General features: G+C 33.4%; 1 protein-coding gene across 2 annotated transcripts; it reads right to left on the bottom strand.

Annotated features, from left to right (window-relative positions):
• Window positions 1–11,288: 11,288 nt before the first annotated feature.
• Window positions 11,289–15,687, bottom strand: LOC120086322 (dual specificity protein kinase pyk3-like). 2 transcript variants are annotated; one of them, XM_039042910.1, is made up of 7 exons: window positions 15,180–15,687; window positions 14,876–15,090; window positions 14,682–14,795; window positions 13,518–13,918; window positions 12,544–12,925; window positions 11,577–11,654; window positions 11,289–11,491 (listed from the first exon to the last, which is right to left on the bottom strand). In XM_039042910.1, exons 3-7 carry the CDS (start codon window positions 14,736–14,738, stop codon window positions 11,441–11,443), a joined length of 969 nt encoding a protein of 322 aa, XP_038898838.1. In that variant the 5' UTR covers window positions 14,739–14,795; window positions 14,876–15,090; window positions 15,180–15,687; the 3' UTR covers window positions 11,289–11,440. The 2 variants fall into 2 exon arrangements, with proteins under 2 accessions (XP_038898838.1, XP_038898839.1); XM_039042911.1 differs by lacking the exon at window positions 14,682–14,795 and having other exon boundaries at window positions 15,180–15,684.
• Between the last annotated feature and the right edge of the window lie 302 nt (window positions 15,688–15,989).

Raw genomic sequence — 15,989 nt, 5'->3', positions numbered from 1 at the left:
TTTTGGAAAAATGTCAACGATACATTAATTTAAAAATGTATTAGGAAACTATTTTCTAAAAAAGAAGGAAATATAAAGTAGAGAAATATGCATCATGGTGAGAGCTATTATGTAAGGCAAGTTGAGAAGCTCTCTTGTGTGTAATATCCAAACAAGGAAAATAATATTTGCAATACTATATTTTATAGCTATTGAAAATTTGGCAAGAAATTATGCATCATTCAATTGATTGAGGTATTGATTGTTGATTTGTTGGACTGCAATCTCCTTGTTGAATTGCCCGACTGAAATTGCTCTTAATTGATGAGGTGGTGGTTGATGTGGTACATACTGACGTGGTAAGATCATGTGGTTTGTGAGTTTGTTCCACAAATTTAATTTTACATGTGGTTTGTCAGTTTACAAATATTATTTCTGTTGTGAATATCCTAAAACTCGCAGTTCGTAAATTTTGAGTTAAACATTCTATTTATCAATAAAATATTATTGAGTATTTTATTCAATAAAGTTGTTGACTTTGCATTCTATTATGGAAATCCAATAAACGTATCCATGGCTATAGTATGAATACTTTAACTTTATGTGGTGACATAAACAAGATCAAGTTAATAGTATATAGCATAAATAGTCTATAAGTATATGAATGAAATTGGGTATCTCATCCAGGTAATACTATTGGATGCGACCCATTTTGTATAGATAATACAAATGATGTGATCCACAAATCATTCATGTAGAGACATGTGAGTGAGGGTGACATATGCAATGAGTTTGCATATAGACTGGACCACGAAATAGTCACTTTTCTTTATAATAACCGTTTAATGTTAAAACTGACTATTTCATACTTAAGGTAACCTAGGATAACTCGATCTTAATCCTGAGCTAGCTATGAACTCTTGTTTATTCGGGATTATCCTTTGATTTACATGGGTAAGAGTAGTGTGACAACACTGCTCAATAAGCTTTCCATTTTGGGGTAAGACCGAATGAATAGCTGGGGATATAACCTTACAAGATGGAATTCACTCCTACTCATTTTAGGGTTAGCAGATAGGTTGTTCTCTTAAGTACTGATTCCAGGTCTTGAACAATCGGGGTCCCGCCTTCTCATGGTAGAGAAAGGACATGATTCATAAGTAATATTATGAATCGAGTTGTTCATTAGAGGGTCAGTGAGAACTTAAGAACGAAATGTATTTACAGGGGTAAAACGATAATTTTGATCCAACTGTAATTATGAACGACCTGTGAAGGATCGACTTACTGATTATGGTTTATATGGACAGAAATATATCTATAGTGAGGAGAGTGCAACTATCGAGCTATAATGATGTGTCTTGATTGTTAACAAATAGTAATTAATTTGATTAAAGAGTTTTAATGAATTAATTACAGATTGTTGGAGCTCGTGATCTGTAGGTCCATTAGGTTCCTCTATTAGCTCATTAAATTGGAATAACAAATTGAGTATTGATGTATGAAATTATGGTTATGAATTTGAAATGTTCAAATTCAATTTTTAGGGTTGTCGATTGATTGTATATGATGCAATTATAAACATTTAATTTAATTGAAATTAAACTGAATTGGAAAATCAATTAATATTTAATTATGATTTAAATATAAAATTGATTCATTTGTGATATTAATATTTTATTACTTTAATATTTAGATATTAAATTAATATTATTAAAAAATCAATTAAAAATAGTTTTGTTTAAATTAATTTAAACAAAATGATTTTTTGAAATCATTTTACGTTAATGGGGTTTTTCCAATTTTAGGAAAAACTCAATAACATGTTTTATGGAATATCATCAAATTCCAATTGTTCTTGGTGATGATCTTCAAGTTGGAGCTGCCCAACATGCAACCCTATATATTTGCATGGTTTTTACCTATACAATAAAGCTCCATGCATGAAGATCATAGAGATTGCTGAAATATATTTTCTGAATTGATAGCTTGAAAACCCTACTCTTGTTCTTCATCAATTCAACTTGTTCAAATATTTTTACCTCACATTCCAACTTGAGCATAGTAGAGAAGATCTCGATGGTAGTCCTTTCGGTGATTCAAGCTCTATCTTGGTGTTTCGCAGTCGGATTTTTTAAGGATATCTTCAAAGGTAATATGTGTTTCAAACCCTCTTTTGAATATCATATGTACAACATGCTTAAAACTCAAATTAAATGTAGTTCAAGTGCTTATTGATTCTGAGTCTTCCGTTGCTTGATATATCACTCCTTCAATTTCATTGCTACATTTGAGCGTGATATCCAATATGTAACGACTCGACCTTTTGAGTACTCTGATAAGGGTCGTTACTCATAATTACACATTTACATTCAAAATATTTTGACCATTGAAGAAAATAAATTTCATTAAAATAATAAACATAGTTTTCCAAAATAAATAACAAATAAGTAAAACCTTTGTTCGGGGCCCTTAAAATAATGAAGAAAAAGAATAACTTAAACAAATAAAATTTTGACCAATATTGAGACTCAAATCAAAACTTTTAAATAGCTTGAAAACGTAAACTGAGCGGAAGCGAGTTACATGTCCCATATGGCACAATCACAGGTCCCTCTCATCACCCGCCGGTCCGTTCCTATCATTACCTGAAAAATATAAATTAAGAAAGGTTGAGTATAAAATACTCAGTAAGTGATACCATTACTGGGATCAGGCTATACATCTACGAGCAATGAAAAAAATAGCCTGGCTTGTACAACTACATCGATTTTTGATGATGAAAGGAAAACCAAAAGATGTACTATCTTGCCTTGATACGCATGTCTAGCGGCCCGTAGGCACACCGTCAAACATGATAATAACATGAACGTGAACCCATCGACTCACGCATGTCTAGCGGCCTATAGGCACATCGTCAAACATGATAATAATATGAACGTAAACTTGTCAACATGTCTAGCGGCCCGTAGGCTCACCGTCAAAACATGAAACATGAAAATAAAAGTAATATGAACGTAAACCTGTCGGTTCACACATGTCTAACGGCCCGTAGGCACACCGTCAAACATGAAACTAGACCCCTAGGTCTTCTGAAATAAAACATGCGTCAAGACGAGACAATAAACCGCTCTACTGGTCTATTCATGCATCACATACATAATATCAGTACTGATTATAAATTCAAACATGCTCATAATACTTATAACTGTCATGTAACAAGTAAAACATAATGACAAAATCATGCTTCAAGAGTCTATCAGTTAACTTTATAATTCTAGACTAGGTCGCTTGGAACAAAAGCACCGATAATAGTACCACTTACCTCAACTTGGTAAAAAATGCAAAATAAAATCTCCTTAGAACTCACACTTGAATCATCCTAAAGTTGTGGCTTGGTCCAAAACAAATTCCAAAACTTGATTCAATTAGCCAATCTGATCAAGAATTAAATCCAAAATCAATAACTTAATTTTCTACTATTACTCTCAATCTAAAAGAATAACCATCCAACAACTTACAAAACTTACCGATCTTTACCAATTTTCTACAAAACAAAATGGTCTTTAGCTTGATGGTCGATGTCTCAAAACTTCCAAATCTTGAATCTAAGTTTCACACCAAAGAGAGGTTACTGATTTAACCCAAAATCAAATGGGTGAATTTCACCTTTAAGGAAAATAAGTCTTACCCAAGGTTTTTCTCAAGATTCCGGCAAAGATCGGGTAGTGGCGGTAGATGACGCGTCGGCTCGTGGCTACCATAGATAGGTAGCGGGTGTTGCTGTCGGACGACATAAATTGTTTAGGCTTGTGACTAGTAGTGAGGGTCTTGCATGAGGAGGGTTTGCGAGGGTGAGGGAGAAGGGGAGTTTATAGTTTTACAGATTTTATTCAGCAGCGATTACGAACAAACCAGACTTCAAACAACGATCCAACCATTCAAAATGAAACTCTATATGTCTCAAACAGACTAAACAAATTTGAGGACGATCCAACAGTTCAAACTCTAGGAATCGACAATTTTGTGGAAGTTGTCGCTGAAAAACCGAATTTCTTTCTCCCTAATTTTTTTTACCTCTTTTCACTCTCATTTGATTTCGAAAAAAAAATATCAATTCTTTTTTTTTTTTTTTTTTTTCAAATTTTGAAAAGATAAATAAAAATATTTTATCAAATATTCTCCCAAATCTCCAAAGATTCTATTAAATTTAGAAATCCTTTACAAACCAAAATTAAAGGGCATACGATCCATTAATTTGATACAAATTAAATCCTTCCAAATATTTTAAATCAATTAAACTACATGAAATTAATGATCTCTTTAATTTTTTTTTAAGTTGACCCTAAAATCCAAAATCAAAGGAAAACAAAATCGAATATTTTCAAGATAATCAGTTCAAATATCTGATCAATTAAATTCAATTTTAATCAATAAAAGTTTTTCAATTATTTCAATTTAACCCCTATTTTCCAAATGAAATGGTATTTAAACTCAATAATTTTAGATAATTAACTTAAACTTTTCTGAAATTTAGGATGTTACACAATACATATCTTATAATATATATTATAAGATTTCATAAGTAAGAAATAATGTAATGCAATAAAACACATAATTATATTATTGTTATTGCATTGTTTTGAATAGCTCAAATTGGATACTATTGTGTTTGATTTTAGCAAGTCTGATTATCTTGTTAACATAGATGGAAATAATGTTTCATGTATTATATTTGATAAAGCTTATGTATGATGCATGTCATAAATTGTCATTGTTAAAAATAGTTGGTCATTAATTTCCATAAGGTTGAAAACATTTATTATTACTTATATTAAGTTTGGCCATATAACATATATATATATATATATATTATATATATATATATATATATATATATTATTAAGTTTGTTGGTAGTATAAAAATATGCAAAAACTATCATTTAGGAATCTTGTAGAATTTGATGGTAATTTAAGATATTGTCTAAGTTATAAAATTTGTGATATTTTATAAGGACTTTTCTCGGGTATATTAGTGAGAACAACTATTTAAGGCCTTTTGGGGTCAAATCTAAAATCAAAACCATGATGGCTTATGCCCAAACTAGATACAATGTCATACTATTGTAAAGATATTTAGAAAGTTGTCTCCAACAAATGGTATCAGATTCGTGTCCCTGGTTTAGCCATGTTGATATAATTCTCAAGTGTTGAACAAAGATGTAGTGGAACCTCGAAAGTTGTCATGTCATTATCCATGGTTGAACTCTAACAGATAGATAATATGTTCTGGTGAAAAGGAGTTAGCCTAGACAAAAGTTAGATGGATTGATGGCTACTTGAGAGGAGGCTCAGTTGGTCCTTTGTTTGAGGGGAGGATCGTTGAGAATATGACAAAATCCTACATTGGTTAAATAAGGAGATGATCCTGGGTACATAGGTGTATATATATATATACAATTTCAATTGTTTGAAAGTATAAAATCTTTATTTTATTGAACCCATCTAGGATCTTGAAAAGACAAAATGAAAATTGATCTTTATGGATTTAGTAGAATTTCTTAAAGAAAATAAACCAATTTGGGTTAAATAGATTTTCAAATATCTTGACACATCTCATATGACTAAAATATTTGAGATAAATACTATAAAGCCTTGATAGCATTTGAATAATCCATCAAATGGATGAGCTACTAAATAATGGTGTAATAGCATTAGTAAATATCTTTTGATACTTGTGTCTACTCAAATTTATTTGAGTTGATTGTGTGAATATTTGATTTGTATGTCGATTATATACTGATATTTGGTACAAACATAGATGTAAGTAATGATACTAAGTGATTTATGTCTTCATAATTTGAAGTGAAAGATTTAGGTGAATTTTCTACAACACAACAAACAATCGACATTTGGTTTCTACAGTAACGAAATGAGGGAAAATTTTGATGCTGGTAAGAGTTGCTAGAGAAATAGCTCAATTTTACATCAGAACAAAAAAAATGCTAGAACATAGAAAGGGGATAGATTTAAGAGTGTATTGATCGAATCTTTAATAGAATGATTAAATTGTTATCATTTATAAAATATAGGGACTAAATTGTAAGCCCAAATTATTATTTTTATAAAAGTTGAATAACTAATAATGATTTTTAACGGAAATAAAATTTAATCAAATTTCTAAATATTTTATTAGACGAGTAAAGTGGTAACATACTCCTCCCAAGTATTGTAAAATCCCAACACGTCAACCGTCCAAATTCCCAACATTCATGCATCATCATACACTCGCCCCACTTCCTCTCGCCGAAACAGCCTGTAATTTCTTTGCACTGCCACGCGTCTTATTTCCATTGGATGTTCTCTGCATAATGATTGTTTGGTACAGTGGGACCCAACCAAATGTGAAATCCCCACTTTGCAGCTACGCATACGTTTCATCAGTTCAACATTTTCGCCGTAGTTGGTAATTTCACTACGTCGGTTTCTCCACGCGCCTTCAATAGCGTGTATTACTCACCCATATACTCCCTATCGTCCGATCAATTCACACACGTACGATCACCGTCCGCTTCTCTTAAGCATCTCCAAGGGCCAAACGACGACGTTTAAGTAGCTGAACCGAAATTGTGGAATTTGGACGGTGGGTGATCCACCCATCTAAGGAAAATGAGCTGTCACTAAACGAATGGCCAGCTTGTAACTCGGGCATCTGCCCGTCCTGCCCAATTCTCTCTCCTCCACTCGTTTTTAGCCATCCTCTTTCTTTATATAAACACCCCCACCCTTTTCTTTTTCCGTTGCCAAAGCTCCATTCCTTTTCTCATTAAGTCCCTCAATATTCTTCTATCTTCTTCTTTCTAAACCCTAAAATTTTTCAAAGCAATGGCCGCCGTCTCCAAGGCTTCTTTCATGGCTCTTGTAGCCGTCTTGTTCGCCGTCTTCTCCATTGCCGTTGCGCAATCTGCTGAGTCTCCTGCTCCTGCACCGGCTTCTCCTGCTACCTCCGTTGTTCCATCTTTGAGCGTCGCTTGCGTTGGTGCTTTCGTTGCTCTCCTCTTTGGATCTGCACTTAAGGCTTGAATCTCACATTGATATTTCGTACGCGTTTTGTGATTTTAGCCATGGGTTCGTTACTGATGCTTGATTATTGAGGGTTTTATTGACTATTATATTGAGTGTATAGGACATGCTTTTCGGTGTTGAGATTAGATTTTACTAGATACTGCAGGGGTTTGTATTCATGTATTCATTGTGTGTTGTTCTTTTTTATATATCCACATTATTTGAGTAAATAAATTATTTCAGTATTTTACTCTCTGTTTCATGAGATTAAAGATCTCTATTTCTCCGCACTGCTCTTCTTTTCCAATGAATCAGAATTGTTTGTTATTTATATCGCTAGTTATATGTAATCTGAAAGCGAAATGATGCCTGGAGGTTTCGTATCCACTTAACCATTTTGTCCAAGCAAGACTGTCTTGACATCTTTTGAATGATTTGAACATCAGAAAGTGAAAATTGAAATTGCGGCAAAACGACCAGCGGTCTATGGGGTATGTATTGAGCAAAAAGGGAAGAATGGTTAAGAATGGTGTTGAGGATATCACCATTTTAGTATGATGAACATGTAGTTCTAGTGAGATACTTGGTGTGTATTTGGAGCAAGGACTATCTTAAGATTATAATAACCACCTTAAATAGTCTCCAATTAGCTATTATTATTTTAAGTATTTGTTATCCTATTTTATTTTCAAACTTAAATAATCTACCTCTCAAATACAAATTATTATAACTCAACTACAATAGTCTGAATTATAATAATCAACTCTTTGTCCAATACCTTCTCTAATCTCTCCCATTATCATCGAATCAATAGATTTGGTAATTAGTGATATAATTCAAGTAATCATGAATGAAGTCGTAATCTATCATTATGAATTAGAATTGAATCTTAAGCGAAACATGATGGGTTTTGTCTGGTAGACTCTCGTTGTCATCTCATTTCTAATGCTCTCTTAGTGTAAGGGTTTTATTTTTTTTAAAAAAAGGAAATATCACCAATTGGCCCAATTGATTGATGAAAGTAATTAAATTTGTTTTTACTCACTAATTTAAGTTTTTGGATCGATTGGTGATTTAATGTGATATCAGAATAGGAGGTTGTAGTTCAAGATATTCTTTTGAGTTCAAACCTAAGAATGCACTGTGACTTACTTAAATATGAATTTAGTTTATAATACCCATTGATTATTTAGTATGTTGAATAACTTTTTAGTGTGTGTTAAGTAGGATGTTTTGTTTATCTTACCCAAATTTTATGCTCAAAATGTAGTTTGATCTTAGTTTCTGAAAAAATGTAAGAATTAACATTTTTGTTTGTCACAAACTACTTACAAAAGCATTTTTTAGTACGAAAGTAAAGGTGAGAGCGGAGTCGAATGCGAGTGACAAAAGGTAATATCTTTTTATTTTCAAATTTTGAATCAAACACCAATTGTGAAATTTAACAAAAATCCAACGTGCAAAAAGGTAGAAAAACAAAAGCACAGAAGATGGGTGCGTGGCGCTATTTAAATGGTTGAGAGGAACGGCCTGGCCATGTGGTTTGGGGATTCGCACATCTCGACCGAGAGAAACATCCAATGAAATAAGGCCACGTTGCAGTGATATTTTGAACGAATCACGCGGTTTGTCTGAGGGATAAATTAGTGTGGTGTTTGGGTTTGCCTTGCTTTGGCTGCGTGTGAATCCCAGGCCTACATCTATGAGCCTCGGCAATTTTCGAAAAAGTTAATTCTCAGTAAATTTTAATTTCCACGTCACTCTACTCCCACCACATTGTTGTGATAATTTTTTGTTATTTTTTTAATATTTTAATTTTAATAATATTTTTAAATATGTATATGATGAACGTGATATGTATAAAGATTTATGCATCTTGTAATACACTCTAATATTATTATTTTTTGTATTATATCTTTCCTTTTATGTTTGTGGTATTTGGATGTGTCTTTCTTGCAATTTGATCTCTTTTAGTTCAACATATTACAGTAGTAAAGACAAATTATGAGTTGGAGAATGTGACTATTCAATTTTGGAATTTCTGGAATTCGTTTGTTGAAAGAGAATTTTGGTGGAGAATGACGGTTTGTTAATATATTGATGCAAGTCCAAGTTTTCTTTTGTTTTATGTTAAAATGTCTTAGATTCAAAAGGAATATTGTAGAAATAATTTATATACTATCGATCTTTACTTCTATTTGAAATTATATAGACTTCTTTATGTAATTCAAATCAAGGATGTCTTTTGGCTTTTGATAGGGTTTTTCGTAATTAAGCCAACAAAAATCACTGATTTCTATGGTTTTAAGATTAAAGTCAAATTTTGAAAATTAAAAAAAAAATGGTTTTCAAGATCTTGTTTTTGTTTTTAGCCAAGAAATCAAATGTTTATATATGAAATGTGAAAACCATGAGTAAGAAATTGTTAGAAAATAATCATAATTTTTAAAAACCAAAAACAAAAAACAAAATAATTACCAATATGGGCCTTAATTTTCAAATTTATGTTTCTAGTTCAAATCTTCTCAATTTCCCAATAAAAAAATCTTTTCAAATCTTCATGTTTAACTATTATCTAAATTTCTAAATGGATTTATGAATTTCTCATTGTTTTCTCTTCGAGGGATTGCCCAGCAACCTACAAAAGAAAATCAAATCTCTGATGATTGCAGTATGGTTTCTTTTCTTTTTTTTAAAAAAAAAGGTTAAATTTTTATTCAAATGTTAAGATCGGTAAAAATTATTCCTCAACGAGTTCTCCAAGGAGGCCTTTGGATTGAGGAAAATGAGAGGAGAATAAGGATGAAAAAGGGTAAGGGATACTCATCTCCTTGTTTGATAAAGTTTTAAAGTTAGACATAGGAATCTATTCCCATTCATTCTTTATACCCATGGATCATACCCATCTAAAAGTAGATTTTCTTGATGCCCACTTTTTCTCATCTTTTATTACATTAATTTATTTTTTATTTTATATTATTACAATTATTTAGATTATTTATGTAGTAAATTATTTCCATATTAAGTAGTTAATTAATTAATACACTCTAAAGAACCAATGAATTAATACTATTAATTCACTAATAAATTATTTATATAATAAATTATTTATCATTATAATTAATATTTTATGAGATTATTTTTAATAATTATAATTATTTTATCATTGATGAATTATAATTCATTTTTTATGACAAAATATTATATTTATTTTTTCAAACCGATTTTGATGATTTTATCAATTAATACATTATAATTATATAAATTCATCAAATTGATACATTAAATTATGTAATTAACTTTAGTTATAAATTACTCATTTTACAAATACTTGTAATTAATAATTTAATTAATAGTATTATTTGGTAGTAAATAATTAATTTTGTTCAAAACTTTGAATCGAATTTATTGTTTCTCAATAAATCTATCAAAATTTTATAAAGGCATCCATGTTTAATTTTATAAATTAAATATAAAGCTACTTTGTTATCATAAAATTTTGATAACATTTCTATGTACAACCAAACACACTTATTCTTGATTCCCAACAATCTTATTCCTAGGTTTTCTATTCCCAAACATTCTTAATTCTTGAACATTTTTAAAATCTTAAATCAAACCATCCCTAAAAAGATGTTAATTGTAAAAGATAAAAACTTTTTAGGTTATTTTTGACATTTTCCCCCTAAGTTAAAGCTTGAATCTTTTAAGTCTCCAAAATTGAAACCAAAATGGTTTTGATCAACTCATTTCATTTGATTATTGATGAATTACATTACATATAAAACCCTCAATGACAACTTCAAAATTGAGAATCCAACGGAACATTTATAAAGATAGATTTATAGTATGGAGAAATGAAAGATCGTACTAAAAATTTTACCTAATCCAACCATCGGACTCTAAAAGAACCTCCACTTCCCCCACCCTCATTTCTCTTTTAAACAAACTTCTAAAAGAAGAGATCATTCAAATTTCAAATGCCACACTTCCTTTGTTATCTATTCATTCGTCCAAAGTTACTTTAAAAAAGTTGTTTCTATTTTTAAAATTTGGTTAACAATTCAACCATTTACTTAAAAAAAATGCAAATCATTATAAAAAAAACTATATGAAATAGACTTCATTTTCAAAAATAAAAACTAAAAACCAAATTATTACCAACAAGACCTAAATTATTGAATTGGCATATTTCCCTTCCTATGTTTCCCTTTGGGAGCCCATAAAATCGTGAAACGAAGGCATTTTCAAGAGGATGAATGAATGAAATAAATTAAAAGAGGAATGAAACAAAAAAGAATTGCCTACTTTCTCTGCTCTGCCCCTTCAATCTTCTAACCATTAAAAAAAAGGGAATCCATAGAGTTTGTACATTTATGGTGGATGCTCACTCATTTCACTCCGAATCCGACTCCATGTTACCCATTGCCTTCAATCCTCTCGGTCTCTGCCATCAATAATTAATCACAAAAATCTCCATTGATTAACGCAATCAAATCAAAGAAAACACATCAACAGTTCGAGAGAGTCACCTTCTTAGAAATCTTCTTCTCCCGAACTTCATACCGCTCGAGCGTCAGATCAGATAGCCATGCCCCCGGACTCACCAGCTGCAACCATTTCAAAATGTTCATAAAGCAAGGTAAGAACACCACCCCACATTTAACAATATACAATGCATCATCCATCAAGTGAAATAATAATTATTTGGAGGTGGGGATTCATCAGCCAACTGCTTTGGGGCCCAATCCAAAGAAACACTCTCTTTACAAAAGCAAGGGGCCCATTCACTTGCAGTGTCTGATAACCCACCAATCATCACCCTACACATGGCTCACAATCAAACGGCATCCAATGCACCTCCCTTTCTATCCTACCATCTCTCTTTATTATTCTCTTAATTACAATTTGTACCATTTAACTAATCCCTCACCCTCCCCCTCCCCCAGTATAGTTCTACTAAACCCTTTTTTAAAATTTAAACACTTCTTATTTCATTTTTTCTTTTTCTTTTTTTTTCCTGCCCAATGAGTTTACTATTTGATACTTTCCCCAAGTCATCGAGCAAACCTTATCTTTATTCCCTAAAGAAAGACTTGTTAACTTCCTTAGGTTTCAAATTTATCATCTTCAATATTTTTCTCCTCTTTTTTCATTTTTCACTTGAAGAAAACCCCACCCAAAGGAATTTCCTTTTTTTTTTTTCTTCTAACCCTAAAAAATATAGGTTTTGAGAATGCCGAGAAGACATACAAACAGCACAGCAGCAGCCAACCTGAAAAATACCGTACACCGTGTCCTATCCCATACAAGAACGTGGATCAAACGCAGCCCGTGAAAGCTGCACTGTTGTTTTGTTGTATGAATAAAATTTCTAATCTATTTCTTTTTCTTAATTTTATTTATTTATTTTAAGTAAAAACACAAAAAGTAAACTAAAAAGATAATTGAATTGATAGTTTAATTAATTAAAAGAGGATGAGATTGAGGGGGGCTTACGTTGACGGTGCGTTGGATAATCTTGGCTCGTTTCTTGGGTCTTTGGGGCAATTTAGAGCCCTTGATGGCCAAAAAATCCTCTTCTTTCTCTTTGTTTGTCAAAGCAATAGCGAATTTTGGCGGCCATACTTGTGGCACAGCAGCCTCCCCACTGCCACCGGAGGAAGACCCACCCTTTTTACTATCGTGCGCCGTGTCCGATGTGGCTGCTGATTTGTTGTTATTCTCATTGTGATGATGATGGTTGTTGTTGGAGTGATGGTGGTGGTGGTGGTGGTGGTTATTACTTCCTCTTCTATCGTGCGCCACTCTGTCCGGCGACGCAATTCCCCGAACGCCGCCGTTGCCGTGCACTCTCATCGCCCCTGCCGTCTCCGAGTTCCTATTTATTAAAAAAAACCCACCCCAGAAAAAAAGGAAAAGACGTTTTTAAGTAGAGTATTATGAGAATAAATAAATAAAAGAAAAAAAAAAAAAAAAAAAGAAACTGGTAGGGAGGTGTAGATGGATTTAGAGGAGGGAAAGTAAAATTCCAAAATTGACCTTGAGGGAGGGATCTTCAAGATCGCTGAGACAAAGTATAGGGAATGTGGGGGGAGGGGATTTTTGGGTTTGCCTTTGGATTTGGTTTTTCTTGATTTTTCTTTCTCGCTGCCTCTCTCTCTCTCAAATTTCTTTTCTTTAATGGAAAAGTAAAGAACATGGATGTGGCTTGTTAATAGCCGTCCGATTAACTAAATTCCTTCACGATCGTTAAGATTACGTGTGACTATACTGTGGGACCACGCACTCTTTCCTAATCCCAAATTAAGAAATCCCACGGTTCTCACCCGTCGCTACAAAAAGCTTATGACTAAACACTACATTATTCATATCATATCATGTGACTGAGACTATGATCTTAACAATTTACAGATCATATGATTAAAAAAAGAAAAGATTTGAATTATTTAAAGAAATGAGGAAATAAATACCTGAGAATGCGGTGGTGAGGAGGGGGGAACTGAGGAGAAGAGGGTCGTTGGCGGAGATTCAAATACCCATTGGCAGTGATGCTGGTCCGGTTTGGGGAGTCTTTATCGGTTCTAACGACTCGGCGGTCGACCCGGGCGGTGGTACTACGGTGAGCCGGAGTGGCGGGGTCGGTTTTGTCTCTGCCCTGGACCTTCATGCATCTAAGGCGTTTCCGGTTTCCCCACTGTAAAACAAAGTCCGATGGTGTGGTCTGTCTTGAAGCATCGCAATTGGATCTCAGTAGCAACGATGACGCTTCGGCTCCGTTTCTTCCTGGTGTGTCCACTTTGTTATTGGCGGTGCCGTTGCTATTATTGTTATTGTTTCTCAATGGATCCCTTTCCATCAGGCTTTTAAATAACTGTAATGTGTAATGGAGCTAACCCAAGTTAGTTGGGGTTAATCAACCATGGTTAATCTCCAAAAAGTAAAGCAAAAGGGGGGAAATTGGAGAGATTGTGTTGGATTTTGCATCCAACCTCCACATGGGCTTAATTAGCAAAAAATAAATAAATAAGGACTCAATATTATTCAATGACAAAACAGGTAAACAAGATGAGCCTCCTCCAGCTATTTCTAAGTTCTTCAGATAAACTCATAATTGAGAGGGCTTGTGACTTGTGAGGCAAAAAAAAACAGAGATTCTGCTCTGAACTTAATTATGCAAAATCAGAAACAGGAAAAGTTGATTGCAAGAAATAAAAATGAGGTTTCTTTTCCATTTGATGTTAGATCTAAAGCCAGAAAATCCAATAATGGGTAATGCATTGACAAAATCAAAAGATAAGAGCCAAAAGAAGACTGGGAAAATTGCGAAGGTGAAAAACAGAGAAGAATTAAATAGAGGGATTCCAACTAGCATCTCCCCATAGAAAGAAATCCAATGGAGAGGAGACAAGCATAGAATGAAAGGGGGAAAATCCCATCTGTGAACAGTTTTGGAGATGTGGATTCCAGAAGCCACACAGAAAGAGATTCTCAATCATATAAAATTCAAATTCTAAAGAAAAAAACTCTGATTCTTCGAAATGAGGAAGAGAAGAACAACGGAAGAAGTAGAATAGTGTCTTCAAGAAGAGGAAGATAGAGTTGAAAATGAAGGTGAATGAAAATTGATGCATTACCTGAAAACTTGAACTGAAGCAAACAAAAACCAGTGCGCAAAATCGAAAGGGAAGCATAGAAGGGCCATTGGTCCCATGAGATGAAGAATAAGGAAGAATCAAATAGAAGAACAACTGCACATCAAACTCCCCAACTAAATCTCAAAATTCCAGTTCAATATATACGATCTACGATTCAGGATAATTTTCTTTACCGGTGATTCAAAGAAATTCCCAACCCGATGCTTGCTTCTTTTACTCTTCAGACTAAGCGAAAATGCGAATCAGAAACCAAATTGCAACCACGGAGTTCCATCTCTCAGAATTGTCTTCTTCGACTATCGAACAACAACCGTGTTTCCATCGTCTCCAATCTTTACAACAGTTTGGATTTTCTTCAAACAAACGCTAAAATCCGCTTAAAATGCATCTGCAAGGAAACACAGATTAAAGAATATCAATTAGCGGAGTCATTCCACAACCAAAACACAAATAACACCCAGTGAAAGAATTTCTCACAAATTTGCAAGGCTCTGTAAACTCGAAGACCGTCCTCAGATGATTTCAAATGAAACGGAATCGATTGGCTAAATAAGAGAGCGAAATTCGCTCGGAGATCAAATCCACTCCGAGTTTCTTCAACTAAAAATTCCCAAATGTATTCGTGAAAAAAACCAAAAATCAAAACAAAAACAGTCACGCCTCTTTAATTGTCTCTTTAAACAGATCAATTCCAGAAGACGGAGAAAAAATTGAAGCAAGGAGCGAAATTGTTCGACCCACGAGCTTGTTTACAAATGAGAGATCCTCGGCATTTCAGACTAGAATTGGGAACACTAAACTTCGTCCCGATTAGAGAACAATATCAATACAAAAAAGAAAGTAAAAAAGGAAGAAAATTGAAGGAGCGCCACAAGAACTGCAGAGAGCTTCTTCTTCTTCTTCGTCGTCGTCCTGTTCTTCTTCTTCGTCCCTCCTTTTCAACAAAAACAAAACACACCCTTCTGCCCGTCTTAGATGAAACGGAATTTTATACCCTCGATTACAGATTGAATCGCACACCAATATCAATATCCCACGCCCCAGCTTTCTCCGCCGTTCATCATACATCAAACGACTCTCCTTCCATCTCCCTATCCTTCTCTCACAATGCCCGCGTTACGGCGTCGTATTGTGTTTGGTTTGCTAACCCCATTTTTTTTTTTCTTTTTGACGTCAAACGGAATCTTCAAGGCCGTCAAGTTTTTTGTGTTAATTTCGGGGAAAATAAATGTGGTTCTTTTTCCGGGTCGGTGCGACGGCCCATTTGGAGTAGAATGCATTTGAACT

Source organism: Benincasa hispida, chromosome 9, assembly GCF_009727055.1.
Source record: "Benincasa hispida cultivar B227 chromosome 9, ASM972705v1, whole genome shotgun sequence".
NCBI lineage: Eukaryota > Viridiplantae > Streptophyta > Magnoliopsida > Cucurbitales > Cucurbitaceae > Benincasa > Benincasa hispida.
Note: the sequence above shows the minus strand (reverse complement) of the source record. Positions and strands in the feature narration are given on the sequence as shown.

Excerpts from the sequence above, each read along its gene's own strand:
- LOC120086322 (XM_039042910.1), bottom strand. The coding sequence starts at position 14,738 with ATGCTTCCCTTTCGATTTTGCGCACTGGTTTTTGTTTGCTTCAGTTCA. Across the intron at positions 12,926-13,517 it reads CCTCACCACCGCATTCTCAG|GAACTCGGAGACGGCAGGGG; the intron begins GTATTTATTTCC and ends TTTAATAAATAG. Across the intron at positions 11,655-12,543 it reads TTATCCAACGCACCGTCAAC|CTGGTGAGTCCGGGGGCATG; the intron begins GTAAGCCCCCCT and ends AAATGGTTGCAG.